This window comes from Myotis lucifugus, unplaced genomic scaffold (assembly GCF_000147115.1).
Source record: "Myotis lucifugus unplaced genomic scaffold, Myoluc2.0 scaffold_306, whole genome shotgun sequence".
Classification (NCBI taxonomy): Eukaryota; Metazoa; Chordata; class Mammalia; order Chiroptera; family Vespertilionidae; genus Myotis; species Myotis lucifugus.
In genome coordinates, this window is record NW_005871354.1 from 609,518 (window position 1) to 635,785 (window position 26,268).

Below are 26,268 nucleotides of genomic sequence, written 5' to 3' on the forward strand. Positions count from 1 at the left end.
AGAAAGGAATAATGAATAAGATAAAATGGCATTTCCCCCCAAATGTGATTGTCCCTTTGTAACCAAGTAGAAGACAAGTGTTTTATTGTGTGTTTTTTTAATTTATTGATGAGAGAGAAAGGAAAAAACATCAACCTGTTATTTATGCATTGGTTGCCTCTTGTATATGCCCTGACAGGTCAAACCCATAACTTGGGCATATTGGGACAACGTTCAAACCAACTGAGTGAGCTACTCAGCCAGAATTAGAAAACAAGTTTTAAAAACATTTTTAATAATAAAGGTTATTTTAAAAAATTCTTAATTGGAGTAAATGAATTTTTGTTACTTTTCACAAAAACTAAAATGTGTTACCTTTTCTTAGGAAAAACATAGGAAAGGGTAATTTAAAAGTATTAATCCTACTTCTAAATATAATGGTTATAATTTCTGAAATGCTCAATAATATCATACTTTGACATATACATTATTCCCAGTTCAGTCACCCATAAGCCATTGTCCTTGTACATTATGAAAACTAAATATCTCCTCTGCAATTTATTCCTACCTCATTATGGTAATTTATAGACAATGGACAAGTATAGCACATTCTGATTCTAGATGTAATACCATTCATTTTCCAATAAATGATTTTAACTTTTCTATTTAATAACTTCATGTATTTTTTGCAGGGGTAAGGAGTTTACAGAATGAAAATAAAAACCAAGAGTCTATTAAAAAAAGGCTGATTGTTGATCCCTATTACTATGAAATAATTATTTCCCAGCCCTCCACTAAAAAAAAAAGAGCTCTAATATATTATTTTCTATGTTAAGGTGAACAATCTTTCAGAAGTGTCCTACCAAATATTCACAAATTTTATTGCACAAAGAACTGAGAAGGAAGACACCACCAATGGTTATCTTTTTTGCTCCCCAACTGGCCTTCTCACAAAGCTACTCAAGTATGAAGTATGCAAAACCTATGGACACAGACAATGGTGTGGTGAGAAGTATGCAAAACCTGTGGACACAGACAATGGTGTGGTGAGGGCCTGGCAAGGGATGGGAGCGGGCTGGAAGAGGTTAACGGGGGAAAAAAGAGAATCTATGTAATACTTTCAACAATAAAGATTAAAAAAATAAATAAAATAAAAAATATGAAGGGCCCTAAGATTACCTAGCACAAGCACCATTAGAAATATTCCAGGTAAAGAGCCTCTAAATCTTAGGTAGAAAGTAATAGAGGAAACAGAAAAGCTGCAGGTCACCAAGCTAAACTATACAAAATAGACCACTTATTCAAAGTTCTGTAATATAAATATTGTAAATACTTGTGAAAGCATCACATAGAATGAATACACTGGTCATTTCATTTGAAATAAACTTAAGTCAAATTGCTCTCTTTTTTTTTTTAAAGGAATTAAAAAGATAAATAAATAATGCACATTTCTACATATACAAAAGAACCTGTCTAGTACAGACTTCCATAGAAGAGAATATTATAAAACAAGTAGATTCATTTTGGATTCTGCTCATGGAAATAAGCACCAAAATGAATTTGTAAAAGGTAGTGTCACACTGAGGGGTCCATAGCAAGAACCCCTACATTTACTTAAGTCATAGAATCATCTTTTCCTTTACTATATGAATCTTCTTGTAAAATTTACTTGGATTCTTACCCCAACGTTCCCCGGCCTGACATGGGAGGACTTGGTGGTTTCTGAGTAGGAGGATTTGTTCTCGACAGTGTGCCAGTTCTTGCAGGCTGGTTATTTCCATGCTATAATGCAGGAAAAAGAGCTTTTATTTTTATATCAAATTGTTCTCTTGGTGTTTTGATACTAAGTTATTATTTTTAATATCAGAATGTGAAGTAAGGATTCCCAGACAGTTTTAACAACAGACTTTGGTTCTACATTTTAAAAAGTCAAGAAACCAATTGCACTTGGCTTTTTCTATTATTCATACCAATCTATGGCAAAATACAGGTGAAATTATTGGATTTTATATATTATTTTATTGTTAAATATGTTCACCGAGATCACACTTATCTGCATTCAAATATGAAGTTTCCTAAAATTTTTAAAAATGTGTGCATGAATTTAAACTATAGATCTCAGTGTCAATTTGCTAAAATATTCATCTAAAAAATCATCTTTATCCTAAAAACTAAGAAACAAAGTCATATATGATGTCTGGGAAACCTTCTGTTTATGTCAATAAAAGCAAGGCAACTATCAAAAAATAAGCAAAGCAATTCATGTTAGCAAAATTAATGTTCCTATATAAATGCAGATGTCAATATATCTTTGATATATTAACACATCCAAGCTAAATGTAGCTACTTGTATTGAGTTTGAGTATATTTAATCTATATAAATCCTATGGGGAAAAAGCAGGCAGATGAAGGAAGAGTTTTCAAATTTTAGTGGCTCTGCAGCCTCTATCAATATAGAGGTAAAACTGTGTATCAAATGATAAATAGTATCTCTTACCTTGGCTTTTAGCCACTTTACGTTGGCAAAAAAGGGGGGGAAAAAGTAGAAATTAATTCTAAATATGTTATACCTAATAGGACAGGTTTATGTTTACAGTTATTCATTTCCTGTTAATAAGTTTTTACCCAGCCATTACTTCAAATATTTTGTAAAGAAAAAGATATCCATTAGCAGCTGGGAAATATTCATGTGTATCACATATTTTTCAAAAGAAGAATATATTCATAAGGAAACTACCACTTATTTATGCCAATCTCATACAGACCCAATAATTTCTTAGTTCTGTATTTTATCCTATGGAACTATTCCAAATAAATCACAGATGATAAACTTCGATTTGAAAACAAATACCATAACACATAATATGTAAGGCTACTTTAATACATCAGTGTACAAGACCTAAGACTTTGCTGGATAACAAATGCATAAATATGAGTATTCACTATTTGAAAAGTAGTATAGTATAGTATTTTTTAAAGTGGTAAACTGAAAATATTACAATTCAAAATAACAGGTTGCTTCAAATTCAGAAAAATGATGAAACACCTCCAAGTCTAAAAACAAAATCACTATGCAGGTTAATACCTTAGCCAGATTTTAACTACGAAATAGAGTCTGGAAACCCTCCTGTTTGTTACTTGATGGATCCAAATTTAAGCAGGCCAATACCTTCTGAACCAGTTTAGCCCGAATTCAAAACTGAAGAAAAGCTGCTTTGATCTTTTTTTAACTTTATTTTTTTAATATATTTTTATTTATTTCAGAGAGGAAGAGAGAGGGAGAAAGACATAGAAGCATCAATAATGAGAGAATCATAGATCAGCTGCCTCCTCACATCCCACAAAAGCCCACAACCCAGGCATGTGCCCTGACAGGGAATCAAACCATGAGTTAATAGATCGACACTCAACCACTGAGCTACACGGGCCGTGCGAAGCTGCTTTGATCTTAAAGGCTACTTCTATGAAACATGACTAGTATATAATAATAAAAGTGTAATATGCTAATTAGACCGGACATCCTTCCAGACGTCCTTTCATACGACCTTCAGGATGAAGCTGGGGCTGCAAGTGAAGCCCAGGTCCCAGGTGCCAGAATGAAGCCGGTGCTGGCAGCCAGGGGAAGGCTAGCCTACTCTTGCACAAATTTCGTGCACTGGGCATCTAGTCTACATATCAAATAACACATACATATGTATTAATATGAACACATGTGCATATATGAATAATCTATAATAATAAAAGCATAATAGGATAATTACACCAGACAGCTGAACGACCTTCCAGAGGAAGCCAAGACGGAGAGGGCCAAGGCAAGCCACCGCGGCTGCGAGGGCCAAGCCCCTTGCACAAATTTCGTGCATTAGGCCTCTAGTATGAAATAATGTGTACAGTCCTAAGGCATCACTATAAGTGCTATGCCACTTAAGAACACTGTCATGTTGTAGAATCTAACTTTTTATAGATTTTAGGGGTTTCAAGTTCTTTCCATAATATGTGCTGTTCTAAATATATATCTAACAGTTTTTAGGTGATCCTAAAGACAACATTAAGGATATTATCCTAAAGAGGAATGTACCCGTCTTTAGAATGATATTGCTCATTTTTATCTGAAAACAATGTCTGGAATTCTACCTAGCCAGTACATACACCTGGATTTAGAAATTAAAGCTGAATAACATTATCCTTGGATATAAGATATCCTATCTAATAATAGACAAACATGGTAATTAACCGTACCTCTGACACGCTTCCCATTGGCTAATCAGGGCGATATGCAAATTAACTGCCAACCAAGATGGCGGCCAGCAGCCAGGCAGCTGAAGTGAACAGGAGGCTTGCTTGCTCCAGTGAAGGAGGAAGCCAAGGTTCCCCGCCTGCCGCTGCTGGGCTCTGAGCTTGCACTCTAAGAAACAATGTTGCAATTATAGACGCTAAACAAACCCCATGCTTTCAGCCAGCTGGAGTTGCAACAGTGTTTCAATTATAGAAGCCAAACAAACCAGATACCTGCTTTCAGCAGCTGAGGTCTCAGTGCTGGAGCCGAGCCTCAGAGCTAAAGCCGGCTCTCAGCTCCAGTGACAGCCATAGAAGGTAAATAAATCCCAGAATAAAAAAAAAAAGAAAAAAAGGAGAGGTTGGGAGCTTCAGTCACCCACCAGCCTGAAAACGGCCCTCATCCAGGCTGGCCAGGCACCCAAGCAGGACCCCTACCCTGATCCAGGACACCCTTCAGGGCAAACCAGCCGGCCCCCAACCGTGCACCAGGCCTCTATCCTATACAGTAAAAGGGTAATATGCAACCCAGCACCGAGATGAGCGGAGCCGCGAGGCCTCACGCCCCAGGATCAGCAGAGCCGCAAGGCCTCCCGGCACTGGAATCAGCGGAGCCACGAGGCCTCCTGGCACCGGGATCAGCGGAGCAGCGAGGCCTCCTGGCACCGGGATCAGCAGAGCAGCAAGGCCTCACTGCCCCGGTGTCAAGCGGAGCCTCGAGGCCTCCCAGCACTGGGATCAGCGGGAGCACGAGGCCTCCTGGCCCCTGGAGCAGCGTGACAGGGGGCAGCACCAAGCCCCCTGATCGCCCTGCGGCTCTGTGTGTGACAGGGGGCGGGGCCACAACCTCCCTATCTGCCCTGCTCTGTTCGTGACAGGGAAAGGCGCCCCGACCCCCTGATCAGCCCTGCTCTGTGCCTGATAGGAGGGAGCTCCCCAACCCCCTGACCAGTCCTGCTCTGTGTGTGACAGGGTGCGGCACCCCAACCCACCCATGGGCCTTGCTCTGTGTGTGACAGGGTGGAGCCACAACCTCCCAATCGGCCCTGCCCTGAGTGTGACAGGGGGGAGTGCCCCAACCCCCTGATCGGCCCTGATCTGTGGGTGACAGGGGGCAGCGCCCCAACTCCCTGATCCGCCCTGCTCTGTGTGTGACAGGGGGCGGTGCCCCAACTCCCCTATCGGCCCTACTCTGTGCGTGACAGGGGGAAGCTCCCCAACCCCCTGATCGGCCCTGCTCTGTGACAGGGTACAGAGCCCCAACCCCCCTGATGGGCCCTGCTCTGTGCGTGACAGGGGGCAGCGCCCCAACTCCCTGATCGGCCCTGCTCTGTGTGTGACAGGGGGTGGCGCCATAACCTCCCCATCTACCCTGCCTTGAGTGTGACAGGGGGCGGCGCCCCAACCCTCCAATCGGCCCTACCCTGAGCGTGACTGGGGGTGGCATCGCAACCTCCCGATCCGCCCTGCTCTGTGCATGACAGGGGGCGGCGCCCCAACTCCCCAATCGGCCCTGCTCTGAGCCCAACCAGGGGCTGCACCTAGGGATTGGGCCTGCCCTCTGCCACCCTGGAGCGGGCCTAAGCCAGCAGGTCGTTATCTCCCGAGGGGTCCCAGACTATGAGAGGGCACAAGTGGGGCTGAGGGACACCCCCCCCCACCAGTGCACAAATTTTTGTGCACCGGGCCTCTAGTGTTAGAAATAATTAAGTAAGCAACAACTTTTTTTTTTCTAATCCTCACCTGAGTATATTTTTTCCATTGATTTTTAGAGAGTGGAAGGGAAAGTTGGAGGGAAGGAGAGAGGGAAAGAGTAGGAGAGGGAGATAGAGAAACAATGATGTGAGAGAGACACATTACCCCAGTCAAAAATAGATTTTAAGGCTTCCTGTCAAGATGGCAGAGTAGATAAATGTGGTACTTGAATCCTCCCATATCCACATCAAAATTATATCTAAACTACAGAACAATCATCATTCAGACCCGCCTAAAATCTAGCTGAAGGGAAGTCCTACAACTAAGGATATAAAGAAGAAACCACTTTCGAGACTGGTAGGAGGGGTGCATACTCAGAATAGGCTGGTATCACAACCACATGTGGTGGTTAAAAATTGGGAGGAGCCCTGGCTGGTGTGGCTCAGCTGGTTGGACACTGACCATGCACCAAAAAGTTGCTGCTTCAATTCTCAGTCAGGGCACATGCCTTGGTGGTGGGCATGCATGAGGCAGCTTCTTGAAGTTCTGCTCTCACATCAATGTGTCTCTCTCTCTCTCTCTCTCTCTCTCTCTCTCCCTCCCTACCTCCCTCCCCCTCTCTCCCTCTCTCTTTAAAAACAAACAAACAGCAAGCACTGTGGCTAAAATAGAGGGCTACTGGAGACCCAGATGTTCCTCTTAAAAAGGAACACACAGACTTACTTGGACTCTGAGTTCCAGCATTGGGACAGCAGCCTGAAATGCATCAGGGACATACGGAGAGGAACTGAACTGTATGGCATCAGGGCGAGAGCTGGAGAGGCAGCTTTCTCCCTGACAGGAGTGCTGGCAGAGGCCATTGATAAGCCAACAAATGACATATCCAAGTCTCCATCCAACTGTCTAAAAGGGTATGCCCTGCCCTAAGACCCCACTCTACCCCACCCAACTTGCAGGCCCACCCAAGCTGTTTCCCTGGCTTTTACATAGGAATAGCCAGTCTTGGCTCCTGTGTCAGACTTTCCAATAATCCCTCAAACAAGCAGCATCTGGCCTCTGCATGCCCTGCACCTCTCACTAAGTAGTACCAGGCGCAGCAATAGTGGCATCCGGCTTGTTCATAGCTTGGTCTCTCCTGGGCACCTCACCTCAAAGCCCAGCATAAATACCAGCCATCTGCAGATTGCTTTGTAGCTCATTTTGGATGGCCCTAGGCCAGTGGTTCTCAACCTTCCTAATGCCGCGACCCTTTAATACAGTTCCTCATGTTGTGGTGACCCCCAACCATAAAATTATTTTCGTTGCTACTTCATAACTGTAATTTTGCTACTGTTATGAATCGTAATGTAAATATCTGATATGCAGGATGTATTTTCATTGTTACAAATTGAACATAATTCAAGCATAGTGATTAATCACAAAAACAATATGTAATTATATATGTGTTTTCCGATGGTCTTAGGCAACCCATGTGAAAGGGTCATTCGACCCCCAAAGGGGTCGCGACATACAGGTTGAGAACCGCTGCCCTAGGCAGAACACAAATAGTGACTGACCTTGTCCTATACCTCCGGGTAGTCCCCAGAACAAGCACACCCACTGGACAGCTTCAGACCAGATTGAAGCACCACCCAATCACCTCCAGGAGCCACACACTCAAGGGGTGGACTCAGCAGACACCAAAGACCTGATGAAATCCTGCTCTGTGGGGTGGGACCCTGCATAGCTGATACTCCACGATGGTGACAGCCAGTCCTTGCAACCGATCAACCTTGGAATAAATCCTTCCCCTTGATGTGTCAACAGCAATTAAGACTCAACAACAACAGGAGGGTATACCAAAGCCCACATAAGGGTCACTCCTAGAGTGCCCAGCTCAGCTAAACAGGGAGGCTGTGCCACTGGACCCTACAGAATACCTGCTACATTAGACTGGAAGACAGGAAGACATAGTAATTCTACCTAATACATAGAAAGAAAAAAAAAAACAGTGAGGCTGCAAAAATTAGGAGACAAAGAAACATGTCTCATATGGAAGAACAGAACAAAATTCCAGAAAAAGAACTAAACAAAATGGATTCAAGCAATCTACTAGATGCAGAGTTCAAAATATTGCTCATAAGGATGTCAAAGAACCTAGGGGAAGAGTAGATAAACTTAGAGAGGACTTCATCAGCATAAAAATATACATGGAAACCATAGAAAAGAAACAGGCAGAAATGAAGGATACACTAACGAAAATAATTTACAGGAAATCAACAATAGAGTAGATGAAGCTAAGAATCAAAACAGCAATTTGGAATAGAAGGAAGCAAAAAACACCCAATCAGAAGAGAAAAAAAAGAATCCAAAAATATAAGGATAATGTAAGGAGCCTCTGGGATAACTTTAAGCATATCAACATTCTTATCATGGGGGTGCTAAAAGGAGAAGAGAAAGAGCAAGGAATTGAAAACCTATTTTAAAAAAATGACAGAAAACTTCCCTAACATGGTGAAGGAAATAGACATACAACTCCAGGAAGCACAGAGAATCCCAAACAAGATGAACCCAAAGAGACTTATACCAAGATTCATCATAATTAAAATGCAAAAGGTTAAAGACAAAGAGAGAATTTTAAAAGTATCAAGAGCCCTGGCGAGTGTAACTCAGTGGTTAAAGCTTTGGCCCACACACAGAAGGATTGTAGGTTTGATTCCCAGTCAAGGGCATGTACCTGGGTTGCAGGTTCAATCCCTGGCCCTGACTGGGGTGTGTGTGGGAGGCGACCAATCAATGTGTCTCTCTCACATCGATGTTTCTCTCCCCCCACCCCATCCCTTCCACTCTCTCTTAAAAAATAAAAATCAGTGAAAAACAGCCTCAGATGAGAATTAACAAAAAAAAAAAAAAGCAAGAGAGCCCTAGTTGGTGTGCTCAGTAGTTTGAGCACTGGCCCATACACCTATGGGTTACGGATTCAATTCCCATTCAAAGGCCCTTACCTGGTTTGCAGTAACTGGATTTCAGGTTTGATCCCCAACCCAGGTCAGGACATGTACAGGAAGCAACCAATCAATGTGTCTCTCTCACATCGATGTTTTTTCCTCTCACTCTTTCCCCTCCTCTCTTCCACTCTTTCTAAATAAAAATCAATGGAAAAAATATCCTTTGGTGAGGATTAACAACAAAAAGCAATAAGAGAAAAGCAGTTAGTTACCAACAAGGGAGCTCCCAAAAGACTGTCAGCTGATTTCCCAACAGAAATGACAGGCCAGAAGGTATTCACAAAATATATTCAAAGTAATGAAAAACAAGGACCTACAACCATGATTGCTCTACCCAGCAAAGGTATCAATTAGAATGGAAGAACAGATAAAGAGCTTTCCAGACAAGACAAAGCTAAAGGGGCTCATCACCACCAAACCATTATTACATGAAATATTAGAGGGTCTTATTTAAGAAGGGGGAAAAATATAAAAAATATGAACAATAAAATGACAACAAATACATATCTATCAACAATTTAATCTAAAAATAAATTAAACAAACAAGCAGAACAGACTCAGAAAACATTTTGAGGGTTGCCAGATAGGAGGAGGGTTGGGGAGATGGGTGAAAAAGGTGAAGGGATTAAGAAGTACAAATTGGTAGTAACAATTAGTCATGGAGATGTTAAGTAGGGCATAGGAAATACAATCAATAATAATCTAATAACTATACATGGTGTCAGATGAGTATGAGATTTATCCGGATGATCACTTAGTAAGTTATATAATCATTGAGATGTATAACTAAAACTAATATTATGTGGTATGTAAACTGTAATTTAAAAAGAAAAAAATACATTTAAAAAAAGTCTGCATAACAATATGAATGTGCTTAATGCGACAGAACTGTACACTTCAAGTGGTAAATTTTATGTGATTATATTTTACCATAATTTTTTTAAAGTTTAAAAAAACCCCAAGTCTAAAATACCTGTATTACAAAAAAGTAGACTGCCAAAACTCACATCTGTATACTTTCAGTATAGATCATGCTGTGTTTACACTTCCCATTTATACATATATAAAATAGTTGAATATTCTCACCCATTCCTTGTAAAATGTGGTTTCATCTTATACTCTGCTAAGCATTGTGTATTAAACAATTATACTGAAGGGACAATAGAAGATATTCTAAGAGGATGATAAAACTTTATTCATGAGTGTATATTGCTTTGGTAGGAAGAAAAATCAAGATTGGGCAAAAGCGGAACAAGTGAGTGAATAAATGAGTGAGTGTGTGTGTGCACTTGCACATATACATGTGTAAGATATATATAAATTTTAATCCAAAGACAAGTTAAATAATACAAAAAAGTTCTTCCAGCCTCTCAAAATCCAAATCCTATAGATCAATCTAGTCTAAAAATATCTTAAAAATCGAGTCTAAAATAACTGAATTTAAACCAGCCGGTGTGGCCCAATGGTTGAGCATCGACCCCTGCACCAAGAGGTTACTGGTTAGATTCTCGGTCTGAGCACATGCCTGAGTTGTGGGCTCAATCCCTGGTGAAGGACATGTAGGAGGCAACCAATTGATGTTCTCTCCCATCAATGTTTCTATCATTCTCTCCCTCTCCCTTACTCTCTGAAATCAGTAAAAATATATTTTAAAAAAAGAGAAAACAAGCCCTAGCTAGTTTGGCTCAGTGGATAGAGCGTCTGCCTGTGGACTGAAAGATCCCAGGTTCGCTTCCAGTCAAGGACACATGCCCGGATTGCACGCTCGATCTCCAGTAGAGGGGTGCAGAAGGCAGCCTATCAATGGTTCTCTCTCATCATTAGTGTTTCTCTCTCTCTCTCTCTCTCCTTCTCCCTCTCCCTTCCTCTCTGAAATCAATAAAAATATTTTTTTTTAAAAAAGAGAGAGAAAACAAGATATGGTATTCAAAACAAATCTATAATGATAAAAGGCTAATATGCAAATGGTCGTCATGCCCTCACGCTGTAACGACTGATCAGCAGGAGCCTGCGTCCCTGCCTGATGCCGACCGAGAACATGACTGACGCTGCGTCTCCTCCCAGCGCCGGCCGGGGACTTTGACATGCCGGTGGGGCTTGACGGGGGTGGGGTAAGCCAGGTCTGGGTCTCACCCAATGGGGGTGGGGCCAACCTGGTCTGGGTCTCACGGGATTTTGAGGCACACTCGGGTGGGCGGGGACTGGACTCTGGATCCCACGGCACGCTCCAGACTCTGACAGGAGGGAGGAGGGAGCCTGATACCCACACCCAGGACCCACACAGCAGGGCGGTGGTGGTTAGAAGAAATCAAGCTGGCAGGGGAAGGCAGTTAGGGGCGATGAGGCCAGCAGGGAAGGGCAGTTAGGGGCGATCAGGTCAGCAGGGAAGGGCAGTTAGGGGCATGAGGCCGGCAGGCAGAGGCGGTTAGGGGCGATCAGACAGGCAGACAGGCAAGCGGTTAGGAGCCAGCGGTCCTGGATTGCGAGAGGGATGTCCAACTGCCAGTTTTTGACAAAATTTGAATTTTTGTCAAACCAGCAGTCGGATATCCCCCGAGGGGTCCCGGATTGGCGATGGTGCAGGCCGGGCTGAGGGACCACCCCCCCCCCCCACCGTCTACGAATTTCATGCACCAGGCCTCTAGTTTATAATATAGTCTAAGATTAAAATAGCTCAATGAATGAATAGCCACTTCAAGTTTTAACAGCTTCTTGAATATAGCCTATCCCAAAATTCTGCCCCATTTTGGTATAATACATAGCTAATATTAAATAAGTGTTCGATAAAAATTGTAATGCTAGTTACTAAGACAGTCTACTAATTCTTCAAGAAAATAATCTTTATCAGCATTTTGCTATCCAAAATATTTACTGGGTAAATAAGTTATTTTAAGTTAATGCAATAAAAATGCTTACCTTGACACCATGGCCCACATCATCCAGAACTGTATAGTCAATAGGTTTCCGAATATACCTTACAGGGCGCTCCATATTTGCAGGTGCTATTATTTTGTGAGTTCTTGATGTATTCTTATTTGTTGTCAAAATACCAATCTCCCTTCGAGCCACTTTCTCTTTATGAATGTCCACCGTCTGTATTTTAATATAAACAATGCAAGAGAATATTATTAGGCATAGTATAGTAAATAATAAATATGATGCCCAAATATCTTGGATCATAAACAGGTTGGACCATATAACTGTATCACATCTATTTTCCAGTGAATACTATATTTTTCCCTTCAAAATTAAGCAAATTAATATCCTCAAGGTTCAAAACAGGGAATAGCTTAAAAGTAATTTAAAAAATGAATTTAATGGATTTGATTCCAAAGCAATTTTCTTTCCTAAAGATTTGGTGTTTGTGTGAAAGGACTGGAGTCATACTCAAAGTAGCTTACACTTTATGTAGTGAGGATGCAAAAAAAAAGTAAATCAATAATTAGAACACAATGAGATAAGTGCAGTAGTGACACATGCAGTTTATTAGAAATTAAAGGTGTTCAGCCCTGGCTGGTGTAGGTCCGTGGTTAGAGTCTCAGCCAGCACAGCAAGGGATAGCAGGATTGATTCTTAGCCAAGAGTATGTATCCGAGTTGCCGGTTCACTGCCCACCCCCAGGTCCAGCACATGTGGGAGGCATCCAATAGATGTGTCTCTCTCACATCAATGTTTCTTTTTCTCTTTCTTGCCTTCCCTCCCTCTGAAAAGCAATGGAAAAAAAATATCCTCAGCTGAGGATTAACAAAAGAAAAAAATTAAAGGTGTTCAGAGCAAGGTACCAAACTAAATTGAGATGGGTTCACTTAAAGTAGCGGTTCTCAACCTGTGGGTCGCGACCCCTTTGGGGGTCGAACGACCCTTTCACAGGGGTCACCTAAGACCATCGGAAAACACATATATAATTACATATTGTTTTTGTGATTAATCCCTATGCTTTAATTATGTTCAATTTGTAACAATGAAAATACATCCTGCATATCAGATATTTACATTATGATTCATAACAGCAGCAAAATTACAGTTATGAAGTAGCAACGAAAATAATTTTATGGTTGGGAGTCACCACAACATGAGGAACTGTATTAAAGGGTCGCGGCATTAGGAAAGTGGAGAACCACTGACTTAAAGGCTTTATAGAGGAGGTAGGTTTTTCAGGATGAATAGGCAAATATGGAAATTATTCAAGGCAGAAAGAACTGCATATTGCAGACAATAGTATAAGAGAAACTAAGAGCAGATGTCACAGCCTAGCTAATATTGGCTTTTATGGCCTTAAAATTATTTTTAAGTTTACTTGTCAACACTTAAAAACTGGATAGTAGTTAGCATAAGAAAAATTGCACAACTGCTCAACAATTTAAATTTGTCCTAATAGTAATAGGAAACCAATAAAATTTAAATTGAGTAACATCATCAGATCTGCATTTTAAAAGATCCCTCTGGCACAGGTATTGATGACAGACAGAAGAAGACTACTGACTAGTGAGACCAGTTAGGCAATTATGGTAATCTAGGTAAGAAAAAGCAAGGACACAAACTGAACTGAAAAAAAAAAAGGGATGGGGGTATGGTTAGGAAAAAACCCCACAAGTTTAATATTAACGTTCATTTAAGATTTCATTTCACCATAATTTTTTGAGATATATTTCTTTTCTTTCTTTTTAAATTGATTTCAGAGAGGAAGGGAAAGGGAGAGGTAGAAACATCAATGATGATAGAGAATCATTGATCAGCTGCCTTCTGTATGCCCCCCACTGGGGACCAACCCTGCAAACCAGGCATTGAACTGGAATTAAACCTTGGACTCTTCAGTCTACAGGCCGACACTCTACCCACTGAGCCAAACCAGCTAGGGCTTTACCATAATTTTTTAAATGGAATGGGAAAAAACCTCTATCAAAAACGTTTTCACAACTCCAAAATAAGGTACATGCGGACAACTCCCCTTGGGTGTCCAGCACTTTTGCACATCTTACAAGGAAAGACACCCGAGTGCCTTTGCTCTGGATATCTAAACTAATAAAAGACAAACATGCAAATTGACCATACCTTCACTATGCCTTAAGCCACGCCCACCAGCCAATCAGAGCGACTATATGCAAATTAACCCAACCAAGATGGCGGCCAGCAGCTACAGAGCTGGAGCAAGCAGGAGGCTTGGTTGCCCCAATGATGCAGGAAGCCAAGCTTCCCAGCTGCCACAGCCGATTCTGAGCTCCACTCAAAGCAACAAAGTTTCAATTATAGAAGATAAATAAACCCCAGATACCTGCTTTCAGCTGGCCGTGGCCACGGAGCTGGAGCGAGCAGGAGGCTTCCCTCCTGCCCGCCATGGCCGGCTCTGAGCTCCTCTCAAGGCTACAAAGTTTCAATTATAGAAGGTAAATAAATCCCAGAATAAAAAAAAGAAAAAAAGGAGAGGCTGGGAACTTCTGTCACCAGGGGCTTGGCCAGCCTGAAAACGGCCCTCAGCCCCTCACCCAGACTGGCCACGCACCCCAGTGGGGACCCCCCACCGTAAAGGGGGTGTGACCAGCCTGAAAACAGCCATTAGCCCCTCACCCAGGCTGACCAAATCTCCATGGGGTGAGGGTCCCCACTGGGGGCGGGGGCTTGACCAGCCTGTAAACAGCCATCAGCCCCTCACCCAGGCTGGCCAGGCACCCCAGCGGGACCCCCACCCTGATCCGGGACACCCTTCAGGGCAAACCAGCCGGCCCCCACCCGTGCACCAGGCCTCTATCCTATATAATAAAAGGGTAATATGCAAACTGACCCTAACAGCAGAACTACTGGGAATGACTGGTCACTATGACACACACTGACCACCAGGGGGCAGATGCTCAATGCAGGAGCTTCCCCCTGGTGGTCAGTGCGCTCCCACAGGGGGAGCTCTGCTCAGCCACAAGCCAGGCTGATGCCGGCAGCAGCTAGAGACCCTACCCGTGCCTATACCTGTGCATGAATGTCATGCACTGGGCCTCTAGCTTATATAGTAAATGCCTTAGAAGATACAGTGTCTACATACATACAGCAAAGGTAAGGAAGGCTTATTGCCCATTATAAAATATCTGGTCCCCTAAGCTGAGAGTTCCTTTGTTTTAATACACCTAATTCAGAGGGCAGGCATCAATTAGCTTTCTTTATAGAATTCTATGAAAACTGGGGCTGGTTATCTGGCACCAATGCTGACAATCTGGCTAATGCTGCTGCCATGAATTATGACATCCTTTTTGTAATCCAAGACTCTCGTGTCCTTTAATAGTGTCCATGACACAGTGGCAGGCTAACTGGTTAGCTTGCATGAAGAGTGAAATCTCAAACCCTTCACAAGGTTTGATAATTTTGGCAATGACAATGGAATCTGACGGAGAAAAATCATTTTAGAAATAGAATGAGAGGCTAGTTAATAGGAATTGAGAGAAGTCCATGGGAATTGTGAGTCAACATGGTGACCAAATTTGTATGGTCAACCAAGCAATGAATGGTCTTCTACTTCACTGCCTGTTAATGAGGCTGGATTGAGGAGGCAGTTTCAGGCTAAGGACCAGTAAGTAGTAGGTTCAAAGAGAGTAGCCCCACTTACTTCAACCCTCTACCAAGTTGACAATCAGCCTCAGCAGGTCTGCCCTGTGAACAACTAGTACTAAGATTTGTCTGTTGGAGAGAGGGGGAAACACATAAGGTTCTATCCCTCATAGAGAAAGGTATCTACTGTATTTTTCCATGTATAACATGCCCCCATGTATAAGACGCCCTCCACTTTTCCAACCCAAAATTAAGAAATCAATATTTTAAACATTTTGCTGGTTTCCCTCTTAAGGCCTTCTTCTTTTTTGGCTTCTCAAGGAGTTGTTCTTCCTGATTTCTCCACTGTCTGATCATACACTCAGTGGGAGGAGGTTCAAATTGTCTCTCTGCAGCTCTATGTCCATGTTCTTCTGCATAGCTGATTACATTCATTTTGAATTTTGCAGAGTAAGACAATCGCTTACTGGTATTTATCTTTTTTATTTTTTCACATCTTTAAGGGCTCAGAATGCTCCGGTCCCTGTTGCATCTGCGCATTCTCCACCTCCACCTCCAATTACAGCATCAGCTGACATCAGTAACAATAAGGCTCGTGATTGGAGGAAGCCTATTTGACAAGGTATGGGCAGCTACACACCCATGGGCTCCGTCCTCGGCTGACTTCCATGTATAAGACACCCCTTGATTTTCAGTCTAACGATTTTAGAAAAAAATAGTGCCTTATACACATTAAAATATGGTACATTGGCTGTGAAAGGAGAAAAATTGCAGCCACTATGCTCAAAATAAGAATGGACCGTGAGGGCATTAAGCTAAGTGAAGTAAGTCAAACAAAGAAAGACAAATACTGTATGATGCCACTTATACGTGGAATCTGAAAAACAAACGAATAAGAACAAAAATAAGCTCATAAATAGAACAGGTTGGTGGTTGCCAGAAGGGAGGGCTAAGGGGTCAAAAGGTACAAACTTCCAGTTATAAAATAAATGTCTATATTGCATATTTGAATATTGCTAAGAGAGTAAATTTTAAGAGTTCTCATCACAAGAAAAAGAAATTTTATAATTATGAATGGGGACAGATGTTGACTAGACTTTTTGTGGTGATCACTTAACACTATATACAAATATTGGATCACTAGAGACCCGATGCACAAAATTGATGCAAGGGGCTCGGCCTCCGCCTGCCGCTGTGGCAGGGGGCCTCTGCCACCTCTGCCTCAGCCCCTGCCACCCCGGCTTCGACTGGAAGGTTATCCGGAAGGACATCTGGTCTAATTAGCATATTATGCTTTTATTATTAGATTATGTTGTATACCTGAAATTAACAGTGTTGTCTATTATTATACCTCCATTTTTTAAGAGAAAATATATACATACAAAATAGAAATTTGTTTCCTTCTGCTTCCAACACTTTAATCCCAGTCAATTTACTATCATTGCTCAACGTAGCTACTACAGTAGCATTCTAAGTGATCATTTGCATCCAATCTAGCCTCTTTCCAATCTGTTCTCCATGATATAAGCATAGTGATCTTTATAAAAACAGTTTGCAAAGATATATGCACCCCTATGTTCACTGCAGCATTATTCATGTGGCCAAGACATGAAAACAACCAAAATTTCCTCCAATAGATTAGATAAACAAGATGTGGTACATATATATATAATGGAATACTACCCAGCCATAAGAAAAGGTAAAATACTGCCACTTGTGACAACATGGATAGACCCTGAAAATATAATTCTAAGCAAAATAAATCAGACAGAAAAAGTTAAGAACCATGTGATTTCATTCATATGTGGAATATAAAACTGAAAGCAACAAATGAACAAATAAGAAAAGCAAACAAAATCTCATAGACACAAAAAAACAGTATGGTGGTTACCGGAAGGAAAGGGGGTGAGGGAGTAGTAAAAGGTAAAGGAGGTCAAATATATACTGACGAAATAAGGTTTGACTTTGAGTAGTGGGCAGATAATGTAATATACAAATGAAGTATCATGGATTTGTACACTTGAACCCTATGCAATCTTATTAACCAATGTTACCCCAATACATTTAATTTTCTTAAAAAAAACAAATACCAGTAAACTTGAGAAAACAAAATGAAAAATTTTAAAGATCTCTTACTGGCTTAAAACCTATTAAAAGAACATCCCACATGGTTCCTGTCTTCATGGGGAAAAAAAATTCAAAATGGCTCAAGTTTGTTCCACATTTTTCTCATACATCATTTTGTCCATAATTCTCCTTAAAATCATGTGTTCGGCCTTCCTATTTACTTCAATCATTGTAGAACTATTCCGGACACTATTTCAAATTACTTGACTGGGTAGGAGGGTGGAAGAATAGAGGAGAAAGAGAGAGAGAGAGAGAGAGAGAGAGAGAGAGAGAGAGAGAGAGAAAGAGAGAGAGAGACAGACAGACACTGACGGATATGTACAACAGTGTGATGATTGCCAGAGGGAGGTGAGGGTATATGGGGTATAAATGGTGATGTACAGAGACTTGGGGCAGTGAACACTCAATACATTGTATAGATGGTATGTTGTAGAATTGTGCATCTGAAACCTGTATAGTTTTGTTAACCAGTGTCACACCAATAAATTGAATAAAAAGAACCCTGGCCAGTGTTGGGTCAGTTGGTTGAGCATTGTCCCATGCACCAAGAGGTCACTGGTTCGATTTCCAGTCAGGGCACATGCCCAGATTGCTGGCTATGGACTCTATCCTCAGTAGGAGGCAAATTGATGTTTCTCTCTTACATCAATGTTTCTTTCTCTCCCTTCCTCTCTCTAAAATCAATAAAACACATTTTAAAAAATAAAAAGGAAAAAAAATTACTTGAAAAATTTACCCGAGTCTACACCCTCTCTGGTCTCCCAATTAGGAATCAATCATGAAAGTCCAAATCACAATCCATCAGGCAACACACAACCCTCCATATGGCAGAGCAAGTGAATAAAGTAGGTAGGAGGAGGGGAATAGGACTGGAACATTTATATAACAACAGCATGCATACAAACTTTGTTCACCAAGACAAAGTTAGCTTTTTCAGGAAGATCATTCCTTCACATACTTGAATGCCCTTACTTTCATACTTTTGCTTCACCTATAGAGAGCAAAAGAAGCAGATCAATATAAAGAAAATTTATTTTCAATTCTAATATACTGGAGATAAAACTTAAGAGTTACCCTAGTTGAGAGGGACTAGAAAGCCCAGGTGATCATCCTGTAGCAATCCCTGGACCTATGAAGCACAGCAGAAAACCACTGGTGTAAAAAACAACACACAAACATGCAATCAGAAAATCTAGGCTCTCTGACTTACTAGTTCTGAAATTTTATACAAGTTTTTAAGTTCACTAAGATTCCATTTTGCTTATATAACATGGGGATAGGGTACTATTAGAATCTATAATATTGCTTAATACGAAAATACTAAAAAAATTAACCAAGTATGAATCTTATTTCAAACTATCCAATCTCAAACCGGCAATTAAGGTAAAGTATTTCTCAATGTCAATACAAAAACAGACATATCACATTGTGTATTAGAAATATATGAATGTGGAATCTCGAGGATATTTTATTAAGTGAACTAAGCCAGACACAGAAAGAAAACATACATTGGATGATCTCACTTATATGTGGAATCTAAAAAAGTAGAAAACACAGAAGGAAAATAAAAGGTGGTTACCAGGGGTGCAGAGCTGGGAGAAATGGAAAATCTAAAGAAGTTCAAACACACAGAAGCAGAGTAGAAGGTGGTTACCAGAGTTGGGCAAAGGCTACAAAGTTGCAGTTATGGAGGATGAGTAAGTCTAGAGATCTATTGTACAGCATGATGACAGTATTTAATATAGCAAAAATTTGCTGAGAGTAAATTTCAGGTGGTCTCATCACCAAAAAGTTAACTATATAAGAAGATATGTTAATTAGTTTTACAGTAGTTATTTCACTATGTAATGTATATTAAATCATGATACTGTACATCTTAAGTATATATAATTTTTATTTTTAAAAATAAATTTTAAAAAAATGTGCATTATGTTTAAATCTCCATTTTTGCCACTAGCAATAATAGCATTTTGGAGGTCTCCTCAGAGCCAATCTACTGAGCATTAAGGTTCTAGAAGCTTGAAACTCAATAATTCCAAGGTAAGACAAACTAAAGAAAAGATAGAAACCCAAAGGCAAAATCTGATCAATGAAGATCATGCTTGCTGATTCAGCAGCAACTAAAGGAGAAGTGATAAAGTCAAAAGAGAATGTATATGAGATAGATCTGGAAGTAATGGATAAAATGAACATGTTTAGGGGGAATCACCTTTTATGGCGCGGGTATGTTCCTGAAGATCTTATACATATTTCAAAGCTCACAAAATCCAAAAACTAGGCTTAATATAGGACAGTGTTTCTGTTTAGAGCCCAAACATCAAATGACAATAAAATGAAATTCTTCCCCCATCCAATAATAAATAAGGGAAGAAATTGGAAAAAAAAATGAAATGGGAATCTGAAAGATTAGCCTAAATAAAAAATTATGTGGCTTTCATAGCCAGGTACAACACACCGCTACCTACTCACAACCATACATCTCTCTCATTGCCCCACTCCCATCCAATGTAGTATTACTGGTGCCAAGTTTTCCCAAACTGATCTACAATGCCTCCCAATGGGGGGGAGGGGGGTAAACAAAGAACTTACATGTATATATGCATTACCTATGGACACAGACAATAGGGTGGTGAAGTCGTGGGGAGGAGCGGGAACCGGTGGAGGGGGACAATGAGGGCGGGGGGAAGGGAGACATCTGTAATACTCTGAACAATTAAGCTTTTTTTAAAGAAGTTATTAAAGACAACCCTGGCCAGAAAGCTCAATTGGTTACAGCATCCTGATATGCCAAGGTTACAGGATCGATCCCCAGTCAGGCCACATACAAGAAGCAACCAATGAATGCATAAATAAGTGAAGCAACAAATTAATGTTTTTTCCATTCTCTCCTCTCTCTCTCTCTCTCTCTCTCTCTCTCTGTCTATGGTATACAGGCAAGATAAAAATCAATAAAAGAGCCCTAGCCAGCTTGGATCAGTGGATAGAGCGTCAGCCTGCGGAGTGAAGGGTCCCAGGTTCGATTCCAGCCAAGGGCACAGGCCTGGGCTGCAGGCTCAATCCCCAGTAGGGGCCGTGCAGGAGGCAGCCGATCAATGATTCTCTCTCATCATTGATGTTTCTCTCTCTCCCCTCTCCCTTCCTCTCTGAAATCAATAAAGAAATATATTTTTTAAAAAAAAAAGACTGGCAGTATCACACATGACTTTTTTTAAAAAATCAATAAAAGAGTTATTAAAGAAAGACTAAGAAAATTGAAAACCAAACTCACAATTTCTTTTTAAGGATAGAGCAGCCATTTTCAATATGAAATTAGAAACAGAATAAGGTTCTAAAAGAATAATTAAAATATTCCAAGTTATTCTATTAAGAAATATATGTTCCGCCCTAACCAGTTTGGCTCGGTGGATAGAGCATCGGCCTAAGGACTGAACAGTTCCAGGTTCAATTCCGGCCAGGGGCATGTACCTTGGTTGAGGGCGCATCCCCAGTGGGAGGTGTGCAGGAGGCAGCTGATTGATGTTTCTAACTCTCTATCCCTCTCCCTTCCTCTCTGTAAAAAATCAATAAAATATATTTTTTTAAAAAAAGAAATATATGTTCTCAAAACAAATGTTAAAGTAAAAAGTTAAATCTCATAAAGAAATAATATTTTCAAGTTATCCTTTAAGATATGGTTATTTAAAACTATTGTACAAAAATGTTATTTTAATTATGCTCTCTTACTTTTCCCTTATCAAACTGGGGGTGGGCAGAGGGGGCATTCTTCTTTTAAAAATCCTCCAGAAAAATCCTTTCTTAATTATCAAAAGACAAAAAAAGCAGGCAAGAAAGAAGTATGACACAGCAAAACTATTTAATATTGCACATATTTTCTGTATCATATTGGAAGGCTGACTAGCCTCACAAATGCCTCTGCCAATTCAGAGCGGGAATTATAGGTTTCAAGCAAAGAACCTTATATGAGTTTAAAAGCACAATAAATGTTTGCTAAAATAAGAACTACAGAATAAAAACTGAAACACTTCTGATCTGAATAGAAAAAGGAGAGGACTATGAAACAAGTAGAAAAAGTGTAAGAGTCCTGAGACAAGCCAAACAGAGAAAGCCTTTAGCCAAGAAAGAGACAATCTTTGTCTGTTACTGCTTATTTGGACCAGGCTCTGGAAATGGCCCTATGCCCAAAATGTGGAGTTACAGAGCTTTGTTCAATAAGCTTGAAACAAGGTCCCAATCAACTGTGAAGTTAACTTGATTCAGAATGACCTATATAAACACTACAAAATAGTTCTATTTAGAAAAGATGAGCTACAAAATAAGACTTTGGTGGAAAACATAATATAAAACACTGGCATCAGTGTATATATATTCTGAAATATATATTTAATACTGGGAAAAATTGGATCTGTCACCAACACTTTGACCCATATGAAATTTTTTAGTACCATCCAATCACACTTTTCTGTCACCTCTTAAGAATATAAGAATACTCCAGATGATAACTATACATACATCTCAAAAAAAAAAATTTTGTGCTTAATTTATGTATAACCATTTTTTATCCAAAGTAGGATCTAAGGTAAATATGAAGTTTTAAGAGAACATTAAATCACAATTTATCTTTTAAATATCAGGTCATGAATTGTACTTATTCCCCAACCTACTATTCCTTTCTAAAAATAATTTTTGTTTTAATATTTCATGAGTGTCTCTCTCTTATTAAAAAGACTAGGGGCCCGGTGCATGAAATTCATGCGGGGGAGGGGGAGAGAAGGGGGGAGAGTCCCCTCAGCCTGACGTGCACCCTCTGTCACGTTCCGGGACCCCAGCTGCTCCGGGCCTAGGCACAGACCTACAGGCTCAGGGTGGCCTGGCTCCCGAAGACGCCTGTCCCAGGGACACAGGCCTTTTGGTGCCGGCACGCCACGCAAGCGGCCACAGAGCGAGAACCTCCACCAGAGCCTGCACACACACTCCAGTAGGGCAGGAGCTTCCCCTGCATCACCATGGCGACGCGGAGGAAGCTCCAGGCCCCGCCGCTGGCTTCCACGGGCGCCGCCCCAACCCAGGCTCCCCGGTGCCTATACACGCCAACCGGGCAGGAGCTTCCCCGGTGTCGGTGTGCGCTGCCCCACCCCTCGGTGTCCATGCGCGCGGCCCTAACCCCTGCTCCTGGCGCCTGTGCGAACATGCCAGCCCAGCGGGAGTTTTCCCAGCACCTGCGCGCTCCAGCCCCACACCTGGCTCCCCGGCGCCCATGTGCACACAAGTTGCCATTGTGCCATGGCGATGCTAGGAAATACCTGCCCCACCCCAGGCTGCCCGGTGCCTATGTATGCAAATTAACCAATCTTTGGTGGGTTAATTTGCATGCCACTCCTCATTGGCCGGTGGGCATGGCTTAATTTGCATGTTTCTCTTTTATTATATAGGACTAGAGGCCCGGTACACAAAAATTTGTGCACTCAGGGGGGAAGGGGGGGTCCCTCAGCCCGGCCTGTGCCCTCTCGCAGTCTGGGACCCCTCGGGAGATAACGACTTGCTGGCTTAGGCCTGCTCCTGGGTGGCAGAGGGCAGGCCCAATCCCTAGGTGCAGCCCCTGGTCAGGCTCAGAGCAGGGCTGATTGGGGAGTTGGGGTGCCGCCCCCTGTCATGCACAGGGCAGAGCGGATTGAGAGGTTGCGATACCACCCTCAGTCACGCTCAGGGTAGAGCTGATTGGGGGGTTGGGGCACCGCCCCCTATCACACTCAAGGTAGGGTCGATGGGGAGGTTGCGGCGCCACCCCCTGTCACGCACAGAGCAGGGACAATCAGGGGGTTGGGGTGCTGCCCCCTGTCACGCACAGAGCAGGGCCCATCAGGGGGGTTGAGCTCCGTACCCTGTCATGCACAGAGCAGGGCCAATCAGGGGGTTGGGGAGCTCCCCCCTGTCATGCACAGAGCAGGGCCAATCAGGGGGTTGAGGAGCTCCCCCCTGTCACACACAGAGCAGGGCCCATCAGGGGGTTGGGGAGCTCCCCCCCGTCATGCACAGAGCAGGGCCGATCAGGGGGTTGAGGAGCTCCCCCCTGTCACTCACAGTGTAGGGCCGATAGGGGAGTTAGGGCACCGCCCCCTGTCACACACACAGCAGGGCCGATCAGGGGGTTGGGGTGCCGCCACTCTCACACTCAGGGCAGGGCCGATGGGGAGGTTATGGCTCTACCCTGTCACACACAGAGCAGGGCCTGTGGGGGGGTGGGGGGGCGCCGCACCCTGTCACAAACAGAGCAGGGCGGATAGGGAGGTTGTGGCCCCGCCCCCTGTCACACACAGAGCCGCAGGGCGATCAGGGGGTTTGGGCGCTGCCCCCGTCACGCTGATCCAGTGCCAGGAGGCCTCACGGTTCCGCTGATCCCGGTGCTGGGAGGCATATTACCCTTTTACTATATAGGATAGAGGCCTGGGGGCCGGCTGGTTTGCCCTGAAGGGTGTCCTGGATCATGGTGGGGGTCCCCACTGGGGTGCCTGGCCTGCCTGGATGAGGGGATGATGGCTGTTTGCAGTTGGTCACACACCCTTCAGGGTGGGGGTCCCCACTGGGGTGCCTGGCCGGTCTGGATGAGGAGCTGAGGGCTGCTTTCAGTCTGGCAGTTGACTGAAGCTCCCAACCGCTCCTTTTTTTCTTTTTTTCTTTTTTTTATTCTGGGCCAGCTTTAGTTCTGGCTCTAGCTCTGAGGCTTCCGCTGCTGAAAGCAGGTATCTGGTTTGTTTGCGTTCTATAATCGAAACAATGTATAACTCCAGCTCTGAGATCCCAGCCGGCTGAAAGCTGGTTTCTGAGGTTTTGTTTAGCTTCTATATTTGTTACAATGTTTCTTAGAGTTGCAGCTCAGAGGCCGGCAAGTCAGGCGGGGAACGTTGGAGTCCGCAGTCACTGGAGCAAGCAAGCCTCCCGTTCACTTCAGTGCATGGCTGCCGGCCGCCATCTTGGCTGACAGTTAATTTGCATAAGGATATGCTGATTAGCCAATGGGAAGGGTAGCGGTCGTACGCTAATTACCATGTTTCTCTTTTATTAGTGTAGATAGTATAGCCTGACCAGTGTAGCTCATGGCTGAGTGTCAACCTATGAGCCACAAGGTTACGGTTCAATTCCCAGTCAGGGCACCGGCCCGGATCCCAAATAGGGAGTATGCAGGAGGCAGCCAATCAATGTTTCTCTCTCTCTCTCTCTCTCCCTTCCTCTCTCTACTAAAAATAATTTAAAACATTTTTAAATAAAAAAAGATACTATATTTTAAATTCTGTAAAAATGCCAGGTATTATAATGGCTCAGGAACCAGATTGCAGAGATTTAAAAGACTACCTACCATTTACTAGCTGTATGACCTTAGGCAAGTTACTTAAACCACTCTATGCCCTAATTTTTATTACAAAACAGATGAGATTTTAAAACAAACAAAACATTAGATCAACTTCACAATGTTATTATGAGGATTAAATGAGTTAATATGTATAAAGGCTTTTTAAGTGTCTTGCATGCAGAAAAACAAAACGAAATAATAGCTTTTATTATATTGCTAGTGGCCTGGTGCATGAATTCGTGCATATTGAAAGGAAATTAATTTGAAGAAATATCTTAATAACGCTATTCACCCTTTCTCTATAATAGATGTGTCAGAGATAAGAGAAAATTAGTAAAATGTACATGAAAATAATATATAAATTGATTAATAAATAATAACATGATATAACAAGACATTACATAAAAACAACAAAAACATATCAAAACAACAAAAAGATGAGATAAAAACAATATTGATAAAAACAATGACTGATAAATTGATTAAACTTATTGCAACACTGAGGTCAGTGTCAGATGGGGACAAATCAGTTCTTGGAATCAGAACAACCTCTCCTCCACAGATTCTGTTAATACTTCAGCTTCGATTATGTTAGGTCGCTATCTTTTGATAATAAATCTAGTACCATTACAAAGATCCCATTTACTATTAAGATTTCTCAGTCGCATGATGATTGCACCTACTTTCAATTCTCATTTGTGACCTGGCATTCCCAAAGGAGCAATACTTTTAAGAAATTCGGTGGAAAAATTTTCTTTTTCGGCATCATGTTGAATCTAGTATTATTGTCAATTACACTGTTGTCTCTGAGTCTTAATGCAATATCCGTTCCCCAGCCTTTCTCAGCATGTGGGAAAAGAATAGGATACATCATTGCATCTAATGTAGGAAACAGGATACTGATGTGTTTCATTTTATTTTTTTAAATATATTTTATTGATTTTTTTACAGAAAGGGAGAGGATAGAGAGTTAGAAACATCGATGAGAGAGAAACATCGATCAGCTGCCTCCTGCACACCCCCCAATGGGGATTGTGCCCGCAACCAAGGTACATGCCCTTGACCAGAATCGAACCTGGGACCCCTCGAGTCCACAGGCTGACGCTCTATCCACTGAGCCAAACCGGCTAGGGCTGATGTGTTTCATTTTAATGGCAGTTGGATTATTAGGGTCTGGTTTACAATGAATGAGCAAGTCCCTTTCAAAAGGAGGTCTTCCATCTTCATTTCTGAATATGACGGCAACTTCGGTTACACGGGGATAATTATATCTACCTGGATCACTATTATGATCATATTTAATCACCATTGTTACTTCCGTGCAATGCT

The 26,268-nt window shown here is 42.0% G+C and overlaps 1 protein-coding gene across 9 annotated transcripts in view; it reads right to left on the minus strand.

The window, feature by feature from the left end:
- The window catches only part of ABI1 (abl interactor 1), a 78,610-nt gene that overhangs the window by 24,038 nt on the left and 28,304 nt on the right, over positions 1-26,268 (minus strand). For 5 of the 9 annotated variants that reach the window (XM_023763891.1, XM_023763890.1, XM_023763886.1 and 2 more), the window contains 3 exons: positions 11,853-12,029; positions 2,477-2,491; positions 1,661-1,761 (listed from right to left, as the gene is read on the minus strand). In XM_023763891.1, the coding sequence (XP_023619659.1) occupies positions 1,661-1,761; positions 2,477-2,491; positions 11,853-12,029 (293 nt within the window). Of the gene's footprint in view, positions 1-1,660; positions 1,762-2,476; positions 2,492-11,852; positions 12,030-18,668; positions 18,694-26,268 lie in introns of those variants that run through there. The other 4 variants (XM_023763892.1, XM_023763887.1, XM_023763885.1 and 1 more) reach the window with 2 other exon arrangements.